The following is a 17,612-nucleotide window of genomic DNA, read 5'->3' as shown; positions in this document are numbered from 1 at the left end:
ATAGTATGTTCTGTGGAATAAAAGCAAAAGCTGACATATCAACCAGACAAACACAACCAAACAGTGAATTAAGTAATGATCTACTTCATTGCCTATAACAGCTAATGCTTTGGGTATCCGTGTGTCACTAAAAAACCGTTTGTACTTTGTGTATAAGCAGTATTGGCTATGTTTTCTGTAAAAAACTAACATGATCACTGTAGTAGATTTGGAAACTAAAAAACAGAACATCATTATAATTTTACCATCTTAACATAATGTTGCCATTTTTTATTTAGTTTATTATTTTTTTTATTTTTTATTTATTTATTTATTTTTGAGACGGAGTCTCGCTCTGTCCTCTAGGCTGGAGTGCTGTGGCCGGATCTCGGCTCACTGCAAGCTCCGCCTCCTGGGTTTACGCCATTCTCCTGCCTCAGCCTCCCCAGTAGCTGGGACTACAGGCGCCCGCCATCTCGCCGGGCTAGTTTTTTGTATTTTTTAGTAGAGACGGGGTTTCACCGTGTAGACCAGGATGGTCTGGTTCTCCTGACCTGGTGATCCACCCGTCTCGGCCTCCCAAAGTGCTGGGATTACAGGCTTGAGCCACCGCGCCCGGCCTTAGTTTATTTTTTTACTTACAGTCGCATAGGCAATTTTGTGGGTTTTTTTTTTAAGATTTAATGTTAGCATTAACATTTTTACCACGTTTTATAAGAAAAAGGTTTAGTGTATGACTAGAACATTTACTTAACTTTTTTTTTTCTTATGGAGCATTAGGTTGCTTCTATTTTTTTTTTTTTTCCGTTTTTAGGAATAATAAAATGTGAATATTTTTAACATTTGCCTTTTTCAAAAAATTACCCTCTTTATGATTTTTAAAATATTTTGATGCTAATTTACCTTAAGTCCTTCTTTGCTTTCTGAAGGAATAAAATCATAATTCTCAGCACAAGAGAGATTTTAGGGTGAGTGCTGTGGCTCACAGCTATAATTCCAGCACGTTGTGAGGCTGAAGTGGAGTATTGCTGGAGCTCAGAAGGTTGAAACCAGCCTGGGCAACATAGCAAGACCTCGTCTCTACTAAAAGTTAAAGAAAAAAAACATCAGTCAGGCATGGTGGCACAGTGCCTGGAGTCCCATCTACTTGGGAGGCTGAGTGAGAGGATCGCTTGAGCCCAGTAAGCAAGGCTCTAGTGAGCTACTTTTGTGCCCCTGCGTTCCAGCCTGGGTGACAGAGCAAGACCCTGTTTCCAAAAAAAAAATAGAAATTTTATGTTTTATTATGTATGAATCCTCCCCTGTTTATTATCAGAATGCATCTAGTTGAATCAGTGAACATTTAATATGATGTGGAGTGACAAATTTTTTTTTTTACTTTTTTTGAGGGAGTCTCGCTCTGTTGCCCAGACTGGAGTGCAGTGACTTGATCTTAGCTCACTGCAACCTCTGCCTCCTGGGTTAAAGTCATTCTCTTGCCTCAGCCTCCTGAGTAGTTGGATTACAGGCACGTGCCACCACGCCAGGCTGATTTTTGTATTTTCAGTAGAGACAGGGTTTCACCACGTTGGCCAGGTTGGTCTTGAACTCCTGACTGTAAGTGATCCGCCTGCCTGTGTCTCCCAAAGTGCTGGTATTACAGGCATGAGCCATCGTGTCTGACGAGTCTGCGTAGTTTTTAACATCAAATGCATCTCTATATTTCCCAGTCTCAGGGAATAATGTATACTAACATCAGTCCTCAGAAGTTCCAGTATGGGATTTGATTAAAATATTTAATTACAAACAGGATTATTTCTTGCATCCATAAATAGTTGTAATTTAGAAAGCAGTAAAATATTAAGACTTGGAATTAACTGTTCTTGAGTCAAGCACTCTCACTTTATTAAAATCTCTTAATGATGTTTGCTATTATTATTTTAAAAATTTAATTATAGAATTAGCATTATCTAATTTTTAATTTAAATAGATTTGATCATGGTCTTGCCACTTTTGGCAGAGCTAAGCATAGTTTGATTAACATTCTCCTGAGTGATTCTCTTTTTTATAGGGTTAATGGAAGATTAGATTTCTGATTGCTGATGGGATATCATTTTTGAATCCCATCAGAATCCCATTTCTGGAGTCTCTGCCCTGCCACTTCTTAGATGTGTGACTTTGAGCAAGCTATTATTCTGTAAGCCCAAGTTTTCCCATCTGTAAAGGTGGGGGAAGAATACCTGTTTGTCAAGATTGTCGTGAGTTTTACTTAAGAATTTGAGCCAGGGTAGTAGGTAGTCAGTATGAGATGGTAATCAATGGTAGGTCATAAGTAAGATGCAGCTATTACTTAACCAACAATATCAAGCTTAAGTTAACCTTTTGGGTTTTTGTTGATTTTAAAACATAAAAGTTATGATTTAAGTATAAATAGTAAATTGTGTAGTTTGTGAAGATTTTTGCTTTAGAAGAATCAAACAAGAAATAATTATGTCATATCTTCATACTCATGTTTCTTACAGGCTTTAGTTTATTACTGGATGTGTTTTGTGCTCTACATGGACCAAGAGAAAAATGTGTTGAAATTCTGAGGAGTGGCCACTTGTTAGCTATCTCACCAGGTGGAGTTCGAGAAGCCCTAATTAGTGATGAAACTTACAACATTGTATGGGGTCATCGCAAAGGCTTCGCTCAGGTTGCAATTGATGCAAAAGTGGTAAGTTGTATAAAATTAATTATTAAAGTAAAGCTTAGTCAAATTTAAAATACATGGTTAAGTAATGAGCCAAAGTGTATAAGAACTTAGACACTTTCACTGCAATACTTTAAAAATTAGTACATAGGCCAGGTGCGGTGACTCACGTCTGTAATCTCAGCACTTTGGGAGGCTGAGGCGGGCGGACCATGAGGTCAGGAGTTTGAGACTAGCCTGGCCAACATGGTGAAACCTCGTCTCTACTAAAAATACAAAAATTAGCTGGGCATGGTGGTGCATGCCTGTAATCCCAGCTACTCGGGAGGCTGAGGCAGGAGAATTGCTAGAACCTGGGAGGTGGAGGTTGCAGTGAGCTGAGATCGCACCACTGCACTCCAGCCTGGGTGACAGAGTGAGACTCTCTCTCAGAAACAAAAAAACAACAAAAAAAACATGACTGGAGAATTTGAATGTCATTTTGTTCTTTTATTTTGGCTTTGGAAAGTATTGCCTAGCCTTTTGGTCTGCATATTGTACTTTAGCCTATGAAACACTTATTTATTACCTATGGAATGTTTCTCCTTCGGTTTCTGTTTAATTTTGATTGTCAGAAAAAGAAGTTATGTTTGATAGAATATTGTTCTTTTTCCAGGCCAGTTAAAGAATATTGTCAGTTTTTTAGTTGTATAGAAAATGAATTATGGCACATTTTACTTATTTCCCAAAGTCTTAAGCACTGATGTAGAAAACAAAAACCTAGGCTATATGAATAATATAGAATATAAAAGGATATACACAGTTATACAAAAACTAAGAATAATATAATGTATATGAAAACAATGATAAAAGCTAAAATCCTAATCAAATATAAGGTTAAGTTTTCAAGTTTATATTTTCAAAGAATTGTTGCTTCAAAAGTTTAAGATAAAGATGACAAAAATAGATTTAAAATCACATAAATATGCCATGGGATTCTAATTCCTCATTCTTTAGTTTACATTTTCAACAACATATTGCTTGGAAGAAGGCCTGAAAGGGATAAATGATATAGAGAAAAGAACTCTTTCTAATCCTCGAGTTTCCAGATAATTAATTTAAATAATCTAAATAATTTACTTGAGATTTGTATATAAAACTTCAGAAAGTTTAAGAAATACCTTTCTATAAGTTTAAAAACAAACAGAAATCTTATATGTTTGATAAATATTGTGCCACCCTAACATCTCATAGCACTTTTAAACTCTTCATCTTGTACTCCTATTCAGTAAGGAGGTGACGCATATAATTATTCCAATGTTGCAGATGAGGATACTCAGGCACAGAGAGATGGAGGGATGGAAGGGATCTGGTCACTCAGCAAGGCAGCAGCAGAGCAGAGCACACAGTTCAGAACTCGAGGCAACTGGTACTGTTGCCATTCCTGACTACATTGCACAGTGAGTCTGCTGACATCCGAGACTGAAGGGGCTTCCCAGATACGTGAGAGAAACCTTTCAGTAATATATATATATAGAGAGAGAGTTGTAAGTGGCACAAGTATCCCATCTGGAAAATCCCTTAATAGACCTCACAAAATTATAAGCTGTGAACAAAATTTAAGGCTATTGTTACAGGATTAACCACATTTAAATTGTGACATAGTAATAGAAATTAAAGGGGAAAAAGCCTGATTGTCAAGGCAAGTTCACAAAATATTGGTAGAAAATATTATGGTTTATTTGAAAGTGACAGACTTTTTGATATAATACAAATCACCCTGGTTTTTGTGAATTCTTGAGACTTATGACTTTGATAAGAACTTTTAGCTAATTTCATGTCTAAATAAGTTGAGGAGAAAACTAGCCCATTTAATTGTAAAATAAATAGCAGATATAAAAGAATAATATTTTGTTTCAATAAAATTATATTAATTATCTCACTTTATCCATAAAAAGCTTTGAGATAGAGATAATTATTATTATTTATCCCCATGTTTTGCATGAAGAAAGTGAGGCTTAAACATGGTAAGTAACTTGTACAATGGCTACCGCATTTTTAGTGACAGAGTTAAGACATCAAGACCCCAATAATAGTTTTTAAAAATATACATTCTTAGCTGGACATGGGGGCTCATGCCTGTAATCCCAGCACTTTTGGAGGCCAAGGCAGGAGGATCACTTGAGGCCAGGAGTTCGAGACCAGCCTGGGCAACATGGTGAAACCCCATCTCTGCTAAAAGTACAAAAATTAGCTAGGCATGGTCTTAGCTACTCAGATAACTGAGATTGGAGGATGACTTGAGCTTGGGAGGCAGAGGTTGCAGTGAGCCAAGATTGTGCCATTGTGCTCCAGCCTGGGCGACAGCAGGGCTCTGCCTCAAAAATATATATATAGATACTTTCTCTCTCTCTCCCCCCCACTCTTACACACATACATATAGACACATTTATATGTGTAAACAATTGAATTCTAGGTTGCTGATGCAACTCCTTTGTGTACAAAGTATGCATAAAAGAAAGAATGAAGGCTGAGGCGGGCAGATCACTTGAGGTCAGGAGATCCAGACCAGCCTGGCCAACATGGTCAAACTCTGTCTTTACTAAAAACACACAAAAAAATTAGTTGGGTGTGGTGGCGCATGCCTGTAATCCCAGCTACATGGGAAGCGGAGGCAGGAGAATCACTTAAAAACCCAGAAGGCGGAGGTTGCAATGAGCCTAGATCATGCCACTGCACTCCAGCCTGGACAACAGAGCAAGACTGCATCTTAAATAAGAGGAATGAATAATTATATTGCAAGATCAAGTTGGGGTAAAGTAAGGCTTGTGGCTTTAAGGATGAAAGCTTGAGTGCCAATGTAGAAACCATATTCCCAGACTATAGTGGGGAATACTGAGCCTGCTAGGGTAAGCTTTCTTTTATTTAGTGGGCTCTAGAAATGTCCAGCTTCTGGAGAGGTAGCTATTTAAGGAATGTTATTTCAACAGAAAAGTCTTTATAAATGCATACATCAATACAGAATTCTGGGATCATGCCAGTCAGTAGATATAAATCCAGCCATACTGGTTGGAAGTGGCAAATGGTATATGCATGAGCTGAAATATTTCTGTTTCTTCTTGGACATTTTCAGTTCTCAACTCTAAAGACATTTTATAACTATTTAAAACATTAGGATTTCAGCTATCCTAATATTTTATTTTACATAACTAATTTTATTTTATAAAACTAGTAGTGATTTCCAGATAATAATAATCAATAATATAATTATATAATTATTATATAATAATTATAATAATCATTATTATTATTAAAGGCCAGGTATGGAGGCTCATGCCTGTAATCCCAGCACTTTGGGAGGCTGAGGCAGGAGGATCCCTTGAAGCCAGTTCAAGACTAACCTGAGCAACAAAGCAAGACCCCATCTCTACAAAAACAAGCAAATAAACTATATTTACTTATATGTATAAATAATTCAGTGTATTTTATCTTCTTTATCTTCTTGTGTTTTAGCTTTATGAGTTAACTCTATCGAATTTTAATTTCTTCATTTGACTGCTCTTTTTTATTATTTTTTTTGAGACAGAGTCTTGCTCTGTTACCCAGACTGAAGCGCAATGGCATGATCTCTGCTCACCGCAACCTCCGCCTCCTAGGTTCAAGTGATTCTCCTGCCTCAGCCTCCCGAGTAGCTGGGGTTACAGACACCGGCCACCTTGCCTGGCTAATTTTTGTACTTTTTGTAGAGATGGGGTTTCACCATGTTGGCCAGGCTGGTCTCGAACTCCTGACCTCAAGTGATCCACCTGCCTCGGCCTCCCAAAATGCTGGAATTACAGGCGTGAGCCACCATGCCCAGCCCTGACTGATTTTCTTTACCTAACTTCTCCCCTTTTCCTAACTGATTTTGAGATTGCTGCTGTCTACTTCTGACTTTTGTATTCAGAGAGTACAAATTAATTCATTTAGCAGCATTGTCTCTTTGTTTAATTCCTCCGTCTCACTTTCTTTTAGCACCTAGTGGATTCCAGGCACTGTTCTAGGTGCTATTCAGCAGTGAACAAAACAATGTCCCTGCAGTATATTAGGCATCTTCCTTCTGGTGAGAGGAGAGAGATATCAAACGATTGGTTAGTTATATGTGAAGTAGTAGGTTTTATGAAGGCTTTGCCTGTAGTCTCTTTCCTTTGGTCCGCTGTATTTTACTGTTTTCCAAAGCTTAGTAGGAATGACTTTTAAGATATCAGCTTATTTAGATATCTCACTCATTAAGCAGGTAATTTGGTATTAGGCATTTACTCATGGTTGACCGTAAGTAATATAATATTCCCCCAACCAAAATTTTATCTATTCTGAAGCATCATTTAATTCAGTATATTATGTATATTTTCAAGTGTTTCAATTTTTTATCTACTTCAGTATTCACAGTGGCATAACCTCTTTACATATCAATACTTCATTATTTTATATATATTTGAGGTCTTCATTATTAAAAAACATACTGAATCATTGATATTTTTGGAAAGTAAAAATCATGAACTTATTAGCAGAAATTCTCTAACATCAAACAATTATGGAGAATTCTTTTTTTTTTTTTTTTTTTTGAGACGGTGTCTCACTCTATTGCCCATACTGGAGTCCAGTGGTGTGATCGTGGTTCGTTGCAACCTCTGCCTCCTGGTCTTAAACAATCCTCCCACCTCAGCCTCCCAGGTAACTGAGACTACAGGCACATACCACCACACCCGGATAATTTTACATCTTTTTGTAGAGACAGGGTTTTGCCATGTTGCCTAGGCTGGTCTCGAACTTCTGGGCTCAAGTGATCCACCTGCCTTGGTCTCCCAAAGTGCTGGGATTACAGGCACGAGCCACTGCACCCGGCCAAATTCTTTAATATATGTGCTTTTCCTTTTTGTCTATGTGGTTGAGTCTTCTAGTTACTTTTCATTGATGTTGAGTATTTTAGATTTAATAGACTCACACAAATTGTACCAATTCCATGACAGCATCTTGCCAAAACTTGTCATTTAAAATATACATAAATTTCCCTTTGGAGCCAGGTACAGTGACTCACGCCTATAATCGTAACACTTTGGGAGACTAAGGTAGGAGGATTGCTTGAACCTGGGAGGTTGAGGCTGCAGTGAGTCATGATCACACCACTGCAATCCAGCCTGAGCCACAGAGTGAGACTCTGTCCCCAACTCCCCTGAAAAATTCCCCTTAGAATCCCTGCTTGCAACTTTTCTCCAGTGAGCATACTATTCAGTAGCCCACTAAAGCCAATTCAGTTTACCACATTCATTTTAAAATTAGTGATTACTGTAATCTCTATTTTGAGTTTCAAGGTTTTATGTGAAATGTTAGGAAAATTGGTCAATGAAATATATATTACCACTGGAGGGTAGTGTTTCCAATTTCTATTTTTACAAATGATCAAGTTGAATTTAGTTGATAAACCAATCATGTGTGCTTTTATTTTAAAAATATTTTGTTTTCATAATATCAAACAGGCCCTCAAAAGTTTGCATAATCACTTTGTGATCCCCCACACTCCCATGCTAATAAATGTGTATACCTTTTCTCTTTCTCCTATGCCAGTACTAACCAGACCCGACCCTGCTTAGCTTCTGAGATCAGACAAGATTGGGCATTGTAGGGAGACCCCCTGAAACTATTGCTACAGAATAAAAGATGAAATGCTCCTGATTATTGTAAATGTAAAATTGCATGCAGGATTGTATAAAGACAATGCCAGGTTGGACTGCCAGAATGAGCCAACAGTGCGTGATGTGCTTCCCCCTGCAGAAAGCCTATGAATGGACGTGCAGTCAGGGAGGTTTCACATCACCAAGATTCCTGTCCCAGAAAAGCAGATGTTCATAGTTCTGGGAATGGAATGTGACCTTTGTGGACAGCCTATAAACGGATGCATGAGGGGCTCCTGTCCATATGGATAAGATAGGGCTATAAACACCCTCATCTTGCCACAGCTCTTCTAGGCCTCTTTAGGGTTAAGGCATACTCCCTTCTGAGAATTTCTGGTCTAACCGGTTGTCTAGCTTCACATCCTGTTTCTATGGATTGTTTGTAACCAGCTCTTGCTGCAGCTGTTACTGCTGATTAATATCTTGCTAATCATAGGTTATGGAGACTGTGTTTCTGTTTCAATGCTCTGTTAGAAATTACTGATGCACACACTATGTTGTAAATTCTTATCTCTGTATACTGTACTTCTGCATACAGATGTTATGTTAAAGAATTACTTCATCCCCATGTGACCATCTCACGTCATAATCAAATGACCCTAAATCCCTCACTAAACTACCCCTGCCCTCACTAAACGTAATAATAAATGCTGGCATATCCAGTGCATTGGCAGCACCACGGGACCAGAAGGCGGTGACGCCCCTGGACCCAGCTTTCACTATCTTGTGTGTGGCTATTATTTCTCGACCTACCGATCTGCCTGGGAACAAAGAGAGAGCCCTGTTGCATTGCAGGCTGCTGGCCTGATCCTGCAATAGGGCATGTTCAGGGTGGCATGGCCATAGATGCCTTTTCTCTTTCTTAAAAAAAAAGTTTGCATTAGTTACTTTAATGGAGACATTGAATGGATTATTTACTTTTTAATTCAAATTCTCCTTTTCTTTAGCCCATTATTCCTATGTTTACACAAAATATTCGAGAAGGATTTAGATCACTTGGAGGAACAAGTAAGTTCTGATTTGTATGGTTTTGAATTACAATGTAATTTTTAAAATATTTGGGCTGTTGAACCCTATAAGGAAACCTTTTGAATTATTATCTTTAGAAAATTGATATACTGTTTAGACGTTTTTCTATTTAAACTCCAAATGATAACTAGTTTTAAGTAATGGCAGTTCTTAATGCTCAATTTTTGTTGAGAGTATCATATACATACTGAAGTTCTTCAAATGGGCTTTTAAAAACTTTACAGTGAGGCCGGGTGCGGTGGCTCATGCCTGTAATCCCAGCACTTTGGGAGGCCGAGGCGGGAGGATCACCTGAGTTCAAGGGGTCGAGACCAGCCTGGCCAACATGGAGAAACCCCATCTCTACTAAAAATACAAAGTTAGCTGGGCATGGTGGCGGGTGCCTGTAATCCCAGCTACTCGGGAAGCTAAGGCAGGAGAATCACTTGAACCCAGGAGGAGAGGGTTGTGGTGAGCCAAGATTGTGCCATTGCACTCCAGCCTGGGCAACAAGAGTGAAACTCTGTCTCAAAAAAAAACCAAAAAAAAACTTCACAGTGAATTAGCTAGTTTATTGTTTTAAACCATGGTGACAAGGTTTAGAATACATTTACAAACTATCCAAACAGTCTCGTTCACTCACCCCAGAAGTTACAGCTTTAAAAGTGGATGACAATATGATATTGAACTAAGATGAACTACCTAAGGAAATAGCATATGCTTTGGTTTATTTGTCACTTCTTGTTCTTTTTAAAAATATTTTGCACCATAATACATTTACACTGGAAAGTTCTTTTTACCTATCCTTTATTTATAGATTTTAAAAATCAGATTTTAATATAGTTATAGCAATGTTAATGATTGGATGTGCTCATGGAATACTATGCAACCATAAAAAAGGATGAGTTCGTGTCCTTTGTAGGGACATGGATGAAGCTGGAATCCATCATTCTCAGCAAACTATCGCAAGGACAAAAAACCAAACACTGCATGTTCTCACTCATAGATGGGAATTGAACAATGAGAATACTTGGACACAGGAAGGAGAACATCACACACCGGGGCCTGTCATGGGGTGGGGGGAGGGGGTGTAGCATTAGGAAATATACCTAACGTAAATGACAAGTTAATGGGTGCAGCACACCAACATGGCACATGTATACATATGTAACAAACCTGCATGTTGTGAACATGTACCCTGGAACTTAAAGTATAATAATAAAAAAAAGATTAGGTGTGCTTTTTCTTTGCAATACCTGTTTTCTTATTTTGAAATATTCAGCTTGTTGTTGTACCCTATGGTTTGCATATTACATTTAATTGATTGTATTACATATTCCTAGCATTATTATTTGTTTTGTTTTGCTTTTTATCCTAGCACTATTATTATTAGTGTTCCTATCCACTTACAAGTTCCCTTCTGAAGAGCTTTAAACTGCCCTTGTTTCTTATATGTATAACATTGCTATTTTGTTGGTACTGCATTCTGTTTTTTAAGTCTTATTTTTTTCCCTTTTTATCAGATTTAAAGTGGAAAGGAAGATTGATGAGATCTTTAACTTTCATGGTGGATTTATTTCATCTATCTATCTATTTATGTATTTTGAGACAGAGTCTCTCTCTGTTACCCACACTGGAGTGTGGTGGCATGATCTCGCTCACTGCAACCTTCACCTCTCAGGTTCCAGTGATTCTCCTACCTCAGCCTCCAGAGTAGCTGGGACTACAGGCATGTGCCAGCACGGCTGGCTAATTTTTGTATTTTTAGCAGAGACAAAGTTTTGCCATGTTGGCCAGGCTCGTCTTGAACTCCTGACCTCATGTGATCCACCACCCTTCAGTCTTCCAAAGTGTTGGGATTACAGGTGTGAGCCACTATGCTCGGCCTATTTCTTCTAATTTTTTCTTGGCTAATTTATTTAGAATTTAGTGGTAAATCAGAAATTATTCCAGAAGTTTTGTTTATTTATTCATTTTGCCTGTGCTTTTTTTTTTTCACTTTTTTTCACTTTAAAGTTGAATATTCCGAAAACTAGTATCTAGTGATTTTGTGCGTGCGTGTGTGTCCTGTAGGATAGGGTGTATTCTGTGTTTTGATGTGTAAGCAATACTTTCAACTTTTGGTACAATCCATGACTGTGTGTTCCATATGGCCTGCCTATTTTGGATTCCTTTGATGATATTTTAGATTTTTAAAAAAATTTAGTCCATCAGTTTATTTTTACATTATTACCACTTTTATTTAATCCTGATAAATTTCATATTTGGTCATTAGTATTAGTAGTTATTTGCTTTGATGTGTTTTTCCTAATTTATAATAATGTTTTGTCTTTACCTAGTTTATTTTGCATTATAGTCTCATATTTACATAAATTTATTCTTCCTTTTTTTGGTCTTTTATTTATCGAAGTTACTTATTTGTGAGTCTCTAGACTTTTTCACCTCTAGTAGTTTGGTAGCAGTTTAACCTTTGTTTTGCAATAATAGTAATTTGTTTGCCTTTTAAATTACTGTATTTTTATTTTTATTTTTTCATTTTTTACTAATTTTTGTTAAATTTCTATGCTTTTAAAAGCTCATTAAAAAATAATTAATAGACTTTTTTGGGGGGCATTTTTAGATTTATAGAAAGTACAGAGTTCTCATAAATCCCCTCACCACTCCCCAGTTTCTCCTATTTTTAATATCTTGCATTGGTGTGATATATTTGTTATAATTGATGAAAAACTCTTCTTTTTAAAAAATTGTATGAATTGCCAAGAAATGATACTTTTTGCCACCTTCCTGTAAGTTCTACATAATTAATTTGAAAGTTTACAATTACATGATCAGAATACTTAACAAGTTAAAATGATTGTGTTTACTCTAAAACAGGGTTATTTAGGTGGCTTTATGAAAAATTCCGCTATCCATTTGCTCCAATGTATGGAGGTTTTCCAGTGAAGTTACGGACCTATTTAGGTGACCCCATTCCGTATGACCCAAAGATAACAGCGGAAGAATTAGCTGAAAAGGTAAATTGCTTTTTCTTTTTTAGTTTTAGGACAGATTTTTATTTTCAATTATTATATTTTGAATGTCGCCGATTTATTTTTATATTCTACAAGCATGTCTAGGTCATTGGTTCTCAACCAGAGGTGATTGTACCCCCTAGGGAACACTTGCTAATCTCTGGAGACTTATTGTCACTACAGGCAGGAGTTGGGGTGTGAGGGGGTGCTACAGACATTTAATGGGTGGGGGCCAGGGATAGAATTTATGGTAACCTATAGGATAGGAATATATTTCTATGCATAGGATTTTGGAAATACTGGACTGGAGTTTGGGAGAAAGTTAGAATTAATGATGGAGATTTCAGTCATTTGCACTGAGACAGTTACTTAAGCCATGAGCTTTATAAGGCAGGTGAGAGAGAAAGAAAAGTGCTGAGAACAGACTGCAGGAGATGTAGCACTGAAGGAGAAGGCCAAGGAAGAAGTGCCAGAGCTGACTGAAAGGGAACTGGCAGAGAGGTAAGAGAACAAGTAAATTTGTGCGACAGAAGTCAGCAGGTGAGGTTTTAGTAAAAAATGGGAATGGTCAGTAATACTAGTTTTTGAAAAGAGATGAAGGAAGATGAAGAGGAGAAAAGCCTGCCTACCTTGTAATTATACTTTCAGAGAGCATAAAACTATTAAAAAAAAAAAATCCAACAAATATCATGTTCTCTTTTTCTTTTTTACCCTATTCTTGTTAAATGCAATAAATGTCATGTTAACTGAATCACTTAGAAAATGGGATGAATGGGCCATGCTTGGTGGCCCACACTTGTAATCAGAGCACCTTGGGAGGCTGAGGTGGGAAGACATGAGGCCAGGAGGTCAAGGTTACCGTGAACTATGATTGTGCCACTGCATGCCAGCCTGGGCAACAGAGTAAGACACTGTCACTCAAAAAGTAAAATGGGATGAATATATTTTGATTATGATTTTTATATAGTCTTTGGTGTATGTATAGTTTGATTTATTTTGAAAAATATAAATTGTAAAAACACATATTATGGTAAAACATATGGTAAACACATAATATGGTAAAACATAGTAAAACAAATTATTCTGAAAACATGTACATGTACTGTCTTAACCATTTTAAAGCATACAGTTCAGTACTATTAAGTACATTCATGTTGTTGAGCAACAGATCTCTAGAATGTTTTCTTCTTGCAAAATGGACTATACCTATTGAACACCAACTTCCCATTTCCTCTTCCTCCAGCTCCTAGCAACCAACATTCTCCTTTTCTAAGACTTTGACCACTTTAGATACCTCATATGAGTGAAATCACATGGTGTTTGTCTTTTTGTGATTGACTTATTTCAGTTAACATAATGTCCTCAAGGTTCATCTACGTTGTATCATGTGATGGGATTTCCCTCTTTTTTTTCTTTCCTTTTTGATACAGTCTTACTCTGTAACCCTGACTGCAGTGCAGTGGTGCAATCTCGACTCACTGCAACCTTTGTCTCCCAGATTCAAGTGATTCTTGTACCTCAGCCTCCCAAATAGCTGGAATTACAGACAAGCGCCACCAGTTTGTACTTTTTTACTTGGTACAAGTCTATACTGTTTTGCTTTATATACTCAAAAGTCTATGCTTTTTTTACTTGGTATTTAACTCCCTTCATGATTTAATTGAAATTAATTTTAAAGCCTTACCTCACCCACCTTTTGAATACCTGAAACTCTAGCCAAACTGGCTAACTCGCCATTCCTTACAGTGGTTTTCCTGTTCTCTTTTCTCCTCATGCTCCTTCCTTTACCGTTATTGGAATATTATGGGTCCTCGGAGACCCACACCAAACAGTACCCTGTTCATGTGTCCTCCCCTGCTCACTGCCCACCCAGTGGGCTCTCAGATCTGAACTTCTGAACACTTTCTTTTCATACTTCAGATGATACGCATCACCAATGATCTCACATTTTACTTACTTTGTACTTGATTCTTCCTTTTAAGTTATGAGCTCCTTGAGATTAGAGACTTTTTTCACTAATATTATAATTTCCAAAGCACCTAATATTTTTTGAATGAATGAATAAAATTCTAGAGATACACTTAATACACATCACAGAACATAACCTATGTACCAGTCACTATGTTAAGTACCTGAAGATGTCCCTTCAGTTTCATGTAATCCTTATAACTGTATGAAGTAGTTCTCATTTTACAGGTATGAAAACTGTGGTTTAGAGGGGCATTTTTTTGTTTGTTTGTTTTCCTTTGTTTTGAGATGAAGTTTCATTCTTGTTGCCCAGGCTAGATTGCAATGGTGCAATCTTGGCTCACTGCAACCTCCGCCTCCTATGTTGAAGTGATTCTCCTGCCTCAGGCTCCCAAGTAGCTGGGATTACAGGCATGTGCCACCATGCCTGCTAATTTTGTGTTTTTAGTAGAGATGGAGTTTCACCATGTTGGTCAGCCTGCTCTCGAACTCCTGTCCTCAGGTGATCCACCCACCTCAGCCTCCCAAAGTCCTAGGATTACAGGTGTGAGCCACCATGCCCAGCCAAAGGGGTGTATTTTTAAAATACATCTTTGGCCTAGTGTTTATTAATCTTCTTTAAATGTTAAAGTCTAAAAAAGTATATATGCGTGTACCATGAACTATGTAAATACATATATCAGAATTTTAAATAGCCATAAACCAATTTAAAAATAAAAATTGGCCAGGCATAATGACTCATGCCTATAATCCCAGCACCTTGGAAGGCCAAGGCAGGAGGATCTCTTGAGTCCAGGAGTTCGAGACCAGCCTGAGCAACACAGTGAGACCCTGATATAATTGTTCAGTATATATGGTGATAAAAGAAAATATACATTAGTGTTTACTAATAGCTGGAAAGAACTAAGTCTTCCATTTGCCTACTTGAAAATTTTCTACTTTTTTTCCTTTTAATTTTTTTTCTTTAAGTCCCCTTTAATGTTTATCATGTACAAGGCATTGCTGTGCTTAATGCTGGAGAAATACTAAGATGTATCTTAAGGAGCTTACAGTCTGGTATAGAAAATAGACATGTGTACAACAGCTATAATTCAAGGCTTAATAAAATAAGTATAAGAAATGTGCTGCAGCCAGGCACGGTTGCCCATGCCTGTAATCCCAGCACACTGGAAGGCCAAGGTGGAAGTATTGCTTGGGCCCAGGAGTTTGAGAACAGCCTGGGAAACATAGTGAAACCCCATCTCTATAAAAAAAAAAAAGAAAAAAGAAAAGAAAAGAAAAAAGAAAAATATATATGCTTCAGGTATACTGAGAAGGAAATCATTAATTCTTAGGGGTGATGGGAGGTAAATCAATCTATATTAAGATCTACTAACAATAACTTTTGTTTTCTTAATAGACAAAGAATGCTGTTCAAGCTTTGATTGATAAGCATCAAAGAATACCAGGAAACATTATGAGTGCTTTGTTAGAACGTTTTCATTGATAATAAAGGGTCAACTACAAGATGATTTCATACATTTATATTTATATTAAGTGTTTGTATCTAAGGTACTGTCTTCTGAATTTTGTAGGTCTTATAATTAGTATTTTTTTAAAAAATCATGTTAGCATCTTTCACAGAATTCATTGGTTTAAAATTGTATTGTCAAATTTGTTTTTGCTATTGTGTCAAATACTAACAAATTACACACCTAATAATTCAGAAAAATATGTTTTATTTGTAAATTCCTAATAATGTATGCTAAACATATAGATTCTTAAAGTTAAGTTTATTAATAACAGCAGTTTAGATTAAACAAACATTCCTGGATAATACATTAAATTTCTGTATCTGTTGCCCTGAGCTGATTTTGATAGATGGTGTAAGCTAGGGGTTAGTATAGTTGTTTAAATTAGAAAAAAAGTGCTGTTTTCTGCGCCTCATTCCCTTAATGACCTTGGGCAAGTCATGTAATGTTTTTGTGCCTCAACAATTCACTTTTTAAAAACATGATCGTATGGTGAATGATATTATTTTGTTATTTATATTTGCTGTGATTGATAACTATTGAACCAAAATTATAATTAATTTAAACAATGTCAAAATCCTTTAGGAGTTATGTATATATTTTCTCCATTGTGTGTTTAAATTATGTCTTCAGATATCATGTCCAGTTGCCAAGCACAATGAAAAAGATGTATTATTTTTTAAATTGAATAAAAAAGAAATTAGGAAAAATAAAATTTCTTATTATTTTTAGTATGATATTTTTAACAAGAGTCTATAAGCAAACAATATAGGGTGTGCTGTGCATTGTCACCCCTATACTATGGTCTTAATAACGCCAGTTAAAAATCACTGTTGTGCTCTGCATTTCGTGTGTTAGAAGCTGATTCTAAGCTGAGGAAAGCAGAGTTCTCTACTTTTGCTCACTATTGAGGCTTACCCAGTTTGACTCTGCGGCCAATGAAGTGGTTTATTGCTTCAATAAAAATATACTTGAATGATAAATTTATTTATTTTTGTTTTGTTTTATTTTTGTTTAGAGATGGGGTTTTGCCATGTTGGCCAGGCTGATCTCGAACTCCTGACCTTAGGTGATCCACCCGCCTCAGCCTCCCAAATTGCTGGGATTACAGGTTTGAGCCACCATGCCCGGCCTGAATGATAAATATATGTGAACACAGAGCTCTCTGAAAAATTAATGATTTTCAATTTGTCTTCTTGAAAAATGAATTTAAGTATTATTTAAACAGAAAAGTGTCAGAAATCAAATACAGTATCTCCCTCTCCCTTTTTTAAATGTTAAATTACTAGGGTTTTTGTATGGCTTTTTGTATTGTGTGTATTTATGATATGTGAAATGTGTATAAAATTAAACAATGTGAAAATAAACCTGAGTTGCAGTTAATTTTCTTGTGAAATTACATGTGACATTTTAAAAATCTTTTTTTTTTTTTTTCTTTTTTGAGATGGAATCTTGCTCTATTTGTTGCCCAGGCTGGAGTGCAGTGGCACCATCTTGGCTCGCCGCAACCTCCGCCTCCAAGGTTCAAACAATGCTCCTGCCTCAGCCTCCTGAGTAGCTGGGATTACACAAGTGCGCCACCACACCTGGCTAATTTTTGTATTTTTAATAGAGACAGCGTTTCATCATGTTGGCCAGGCTGGTCTAGAACTCCTGGCCTCAGGTGATCCACCCACCTCAGGCTCCAAAAGTGCTGGGATTACAGGTGTGAGCCACTGTGCCCACCGTAATCATTTTAAATTGATTTTTTTTTTTGTACTCTTTACACATTTTT

General features: G+C 36.9%; 1 protein-coding gene across 6 annotated transcripts in view; it reads left to right on the top strand.

The window, feature by feature from the left end:
• Positions 1 to 17,205, top strand: part of TMEM68 (transmembrane protein 68) — a 38,943-nt gene extending 21,738 nt beyond the window's left edge. For 2 of the 6 annotated variants that reach the window (XM_023190151.3, XM_026448163.2), the window contains 4 exons: positions 2,481 to 2,674; positions 9,288 to 9,348; positions 12,223 to 12,362; positions 15,727 to 17,202. In XM_023190151.3, the coding sequence (XP_023045919.1) occupies positions 2,481 to 2,674; positions 9,288 to 9,348; positions 12,223 to 12,362; positions 15,727 to 15,813 (482 nt within the window). In that variant the 3' untranslated portion in view covers positions 15,814 to 17,202. Of the gene's footprint in view, positions 1 to 2,480; positions 2,675 to 3,955; positions 4,441 to 9,287; positions 9,349 to 12,222; positions 12,363 to 15,726 lie in introns of those variants that run through there. The other 4 variants (XM_023190154.3, XM_023190155.2, XM_023190150.3 and 1 more) reach the window with 3 other exon arrangements.
• Positions 17,206 to 17,612: the final 407 nt, after the last annotated feature.

This window comes from Piliocolobus tephrosceles, chromosome 7, assembly GCF_002776525.5.
Source record: "Piliocolobus tephrosceles isolate RC106 chromosome 7, ASM277652v3, whole genome shotgun sequence".
In the NCBI taxonomy this organism is placed as follows: domain Eukaryota; kingdom Metazoa; phylum Chordata; class Mammalia; order Primates; family Cercopithecidae; genus Piliocolobus; species Piliocolobus tephrosceles.
The sequence above is the reverse complement of the archived record's forward strand: the minus strand, read 5'-3'. Positions and strand labels throughout refer to the sequence as shown.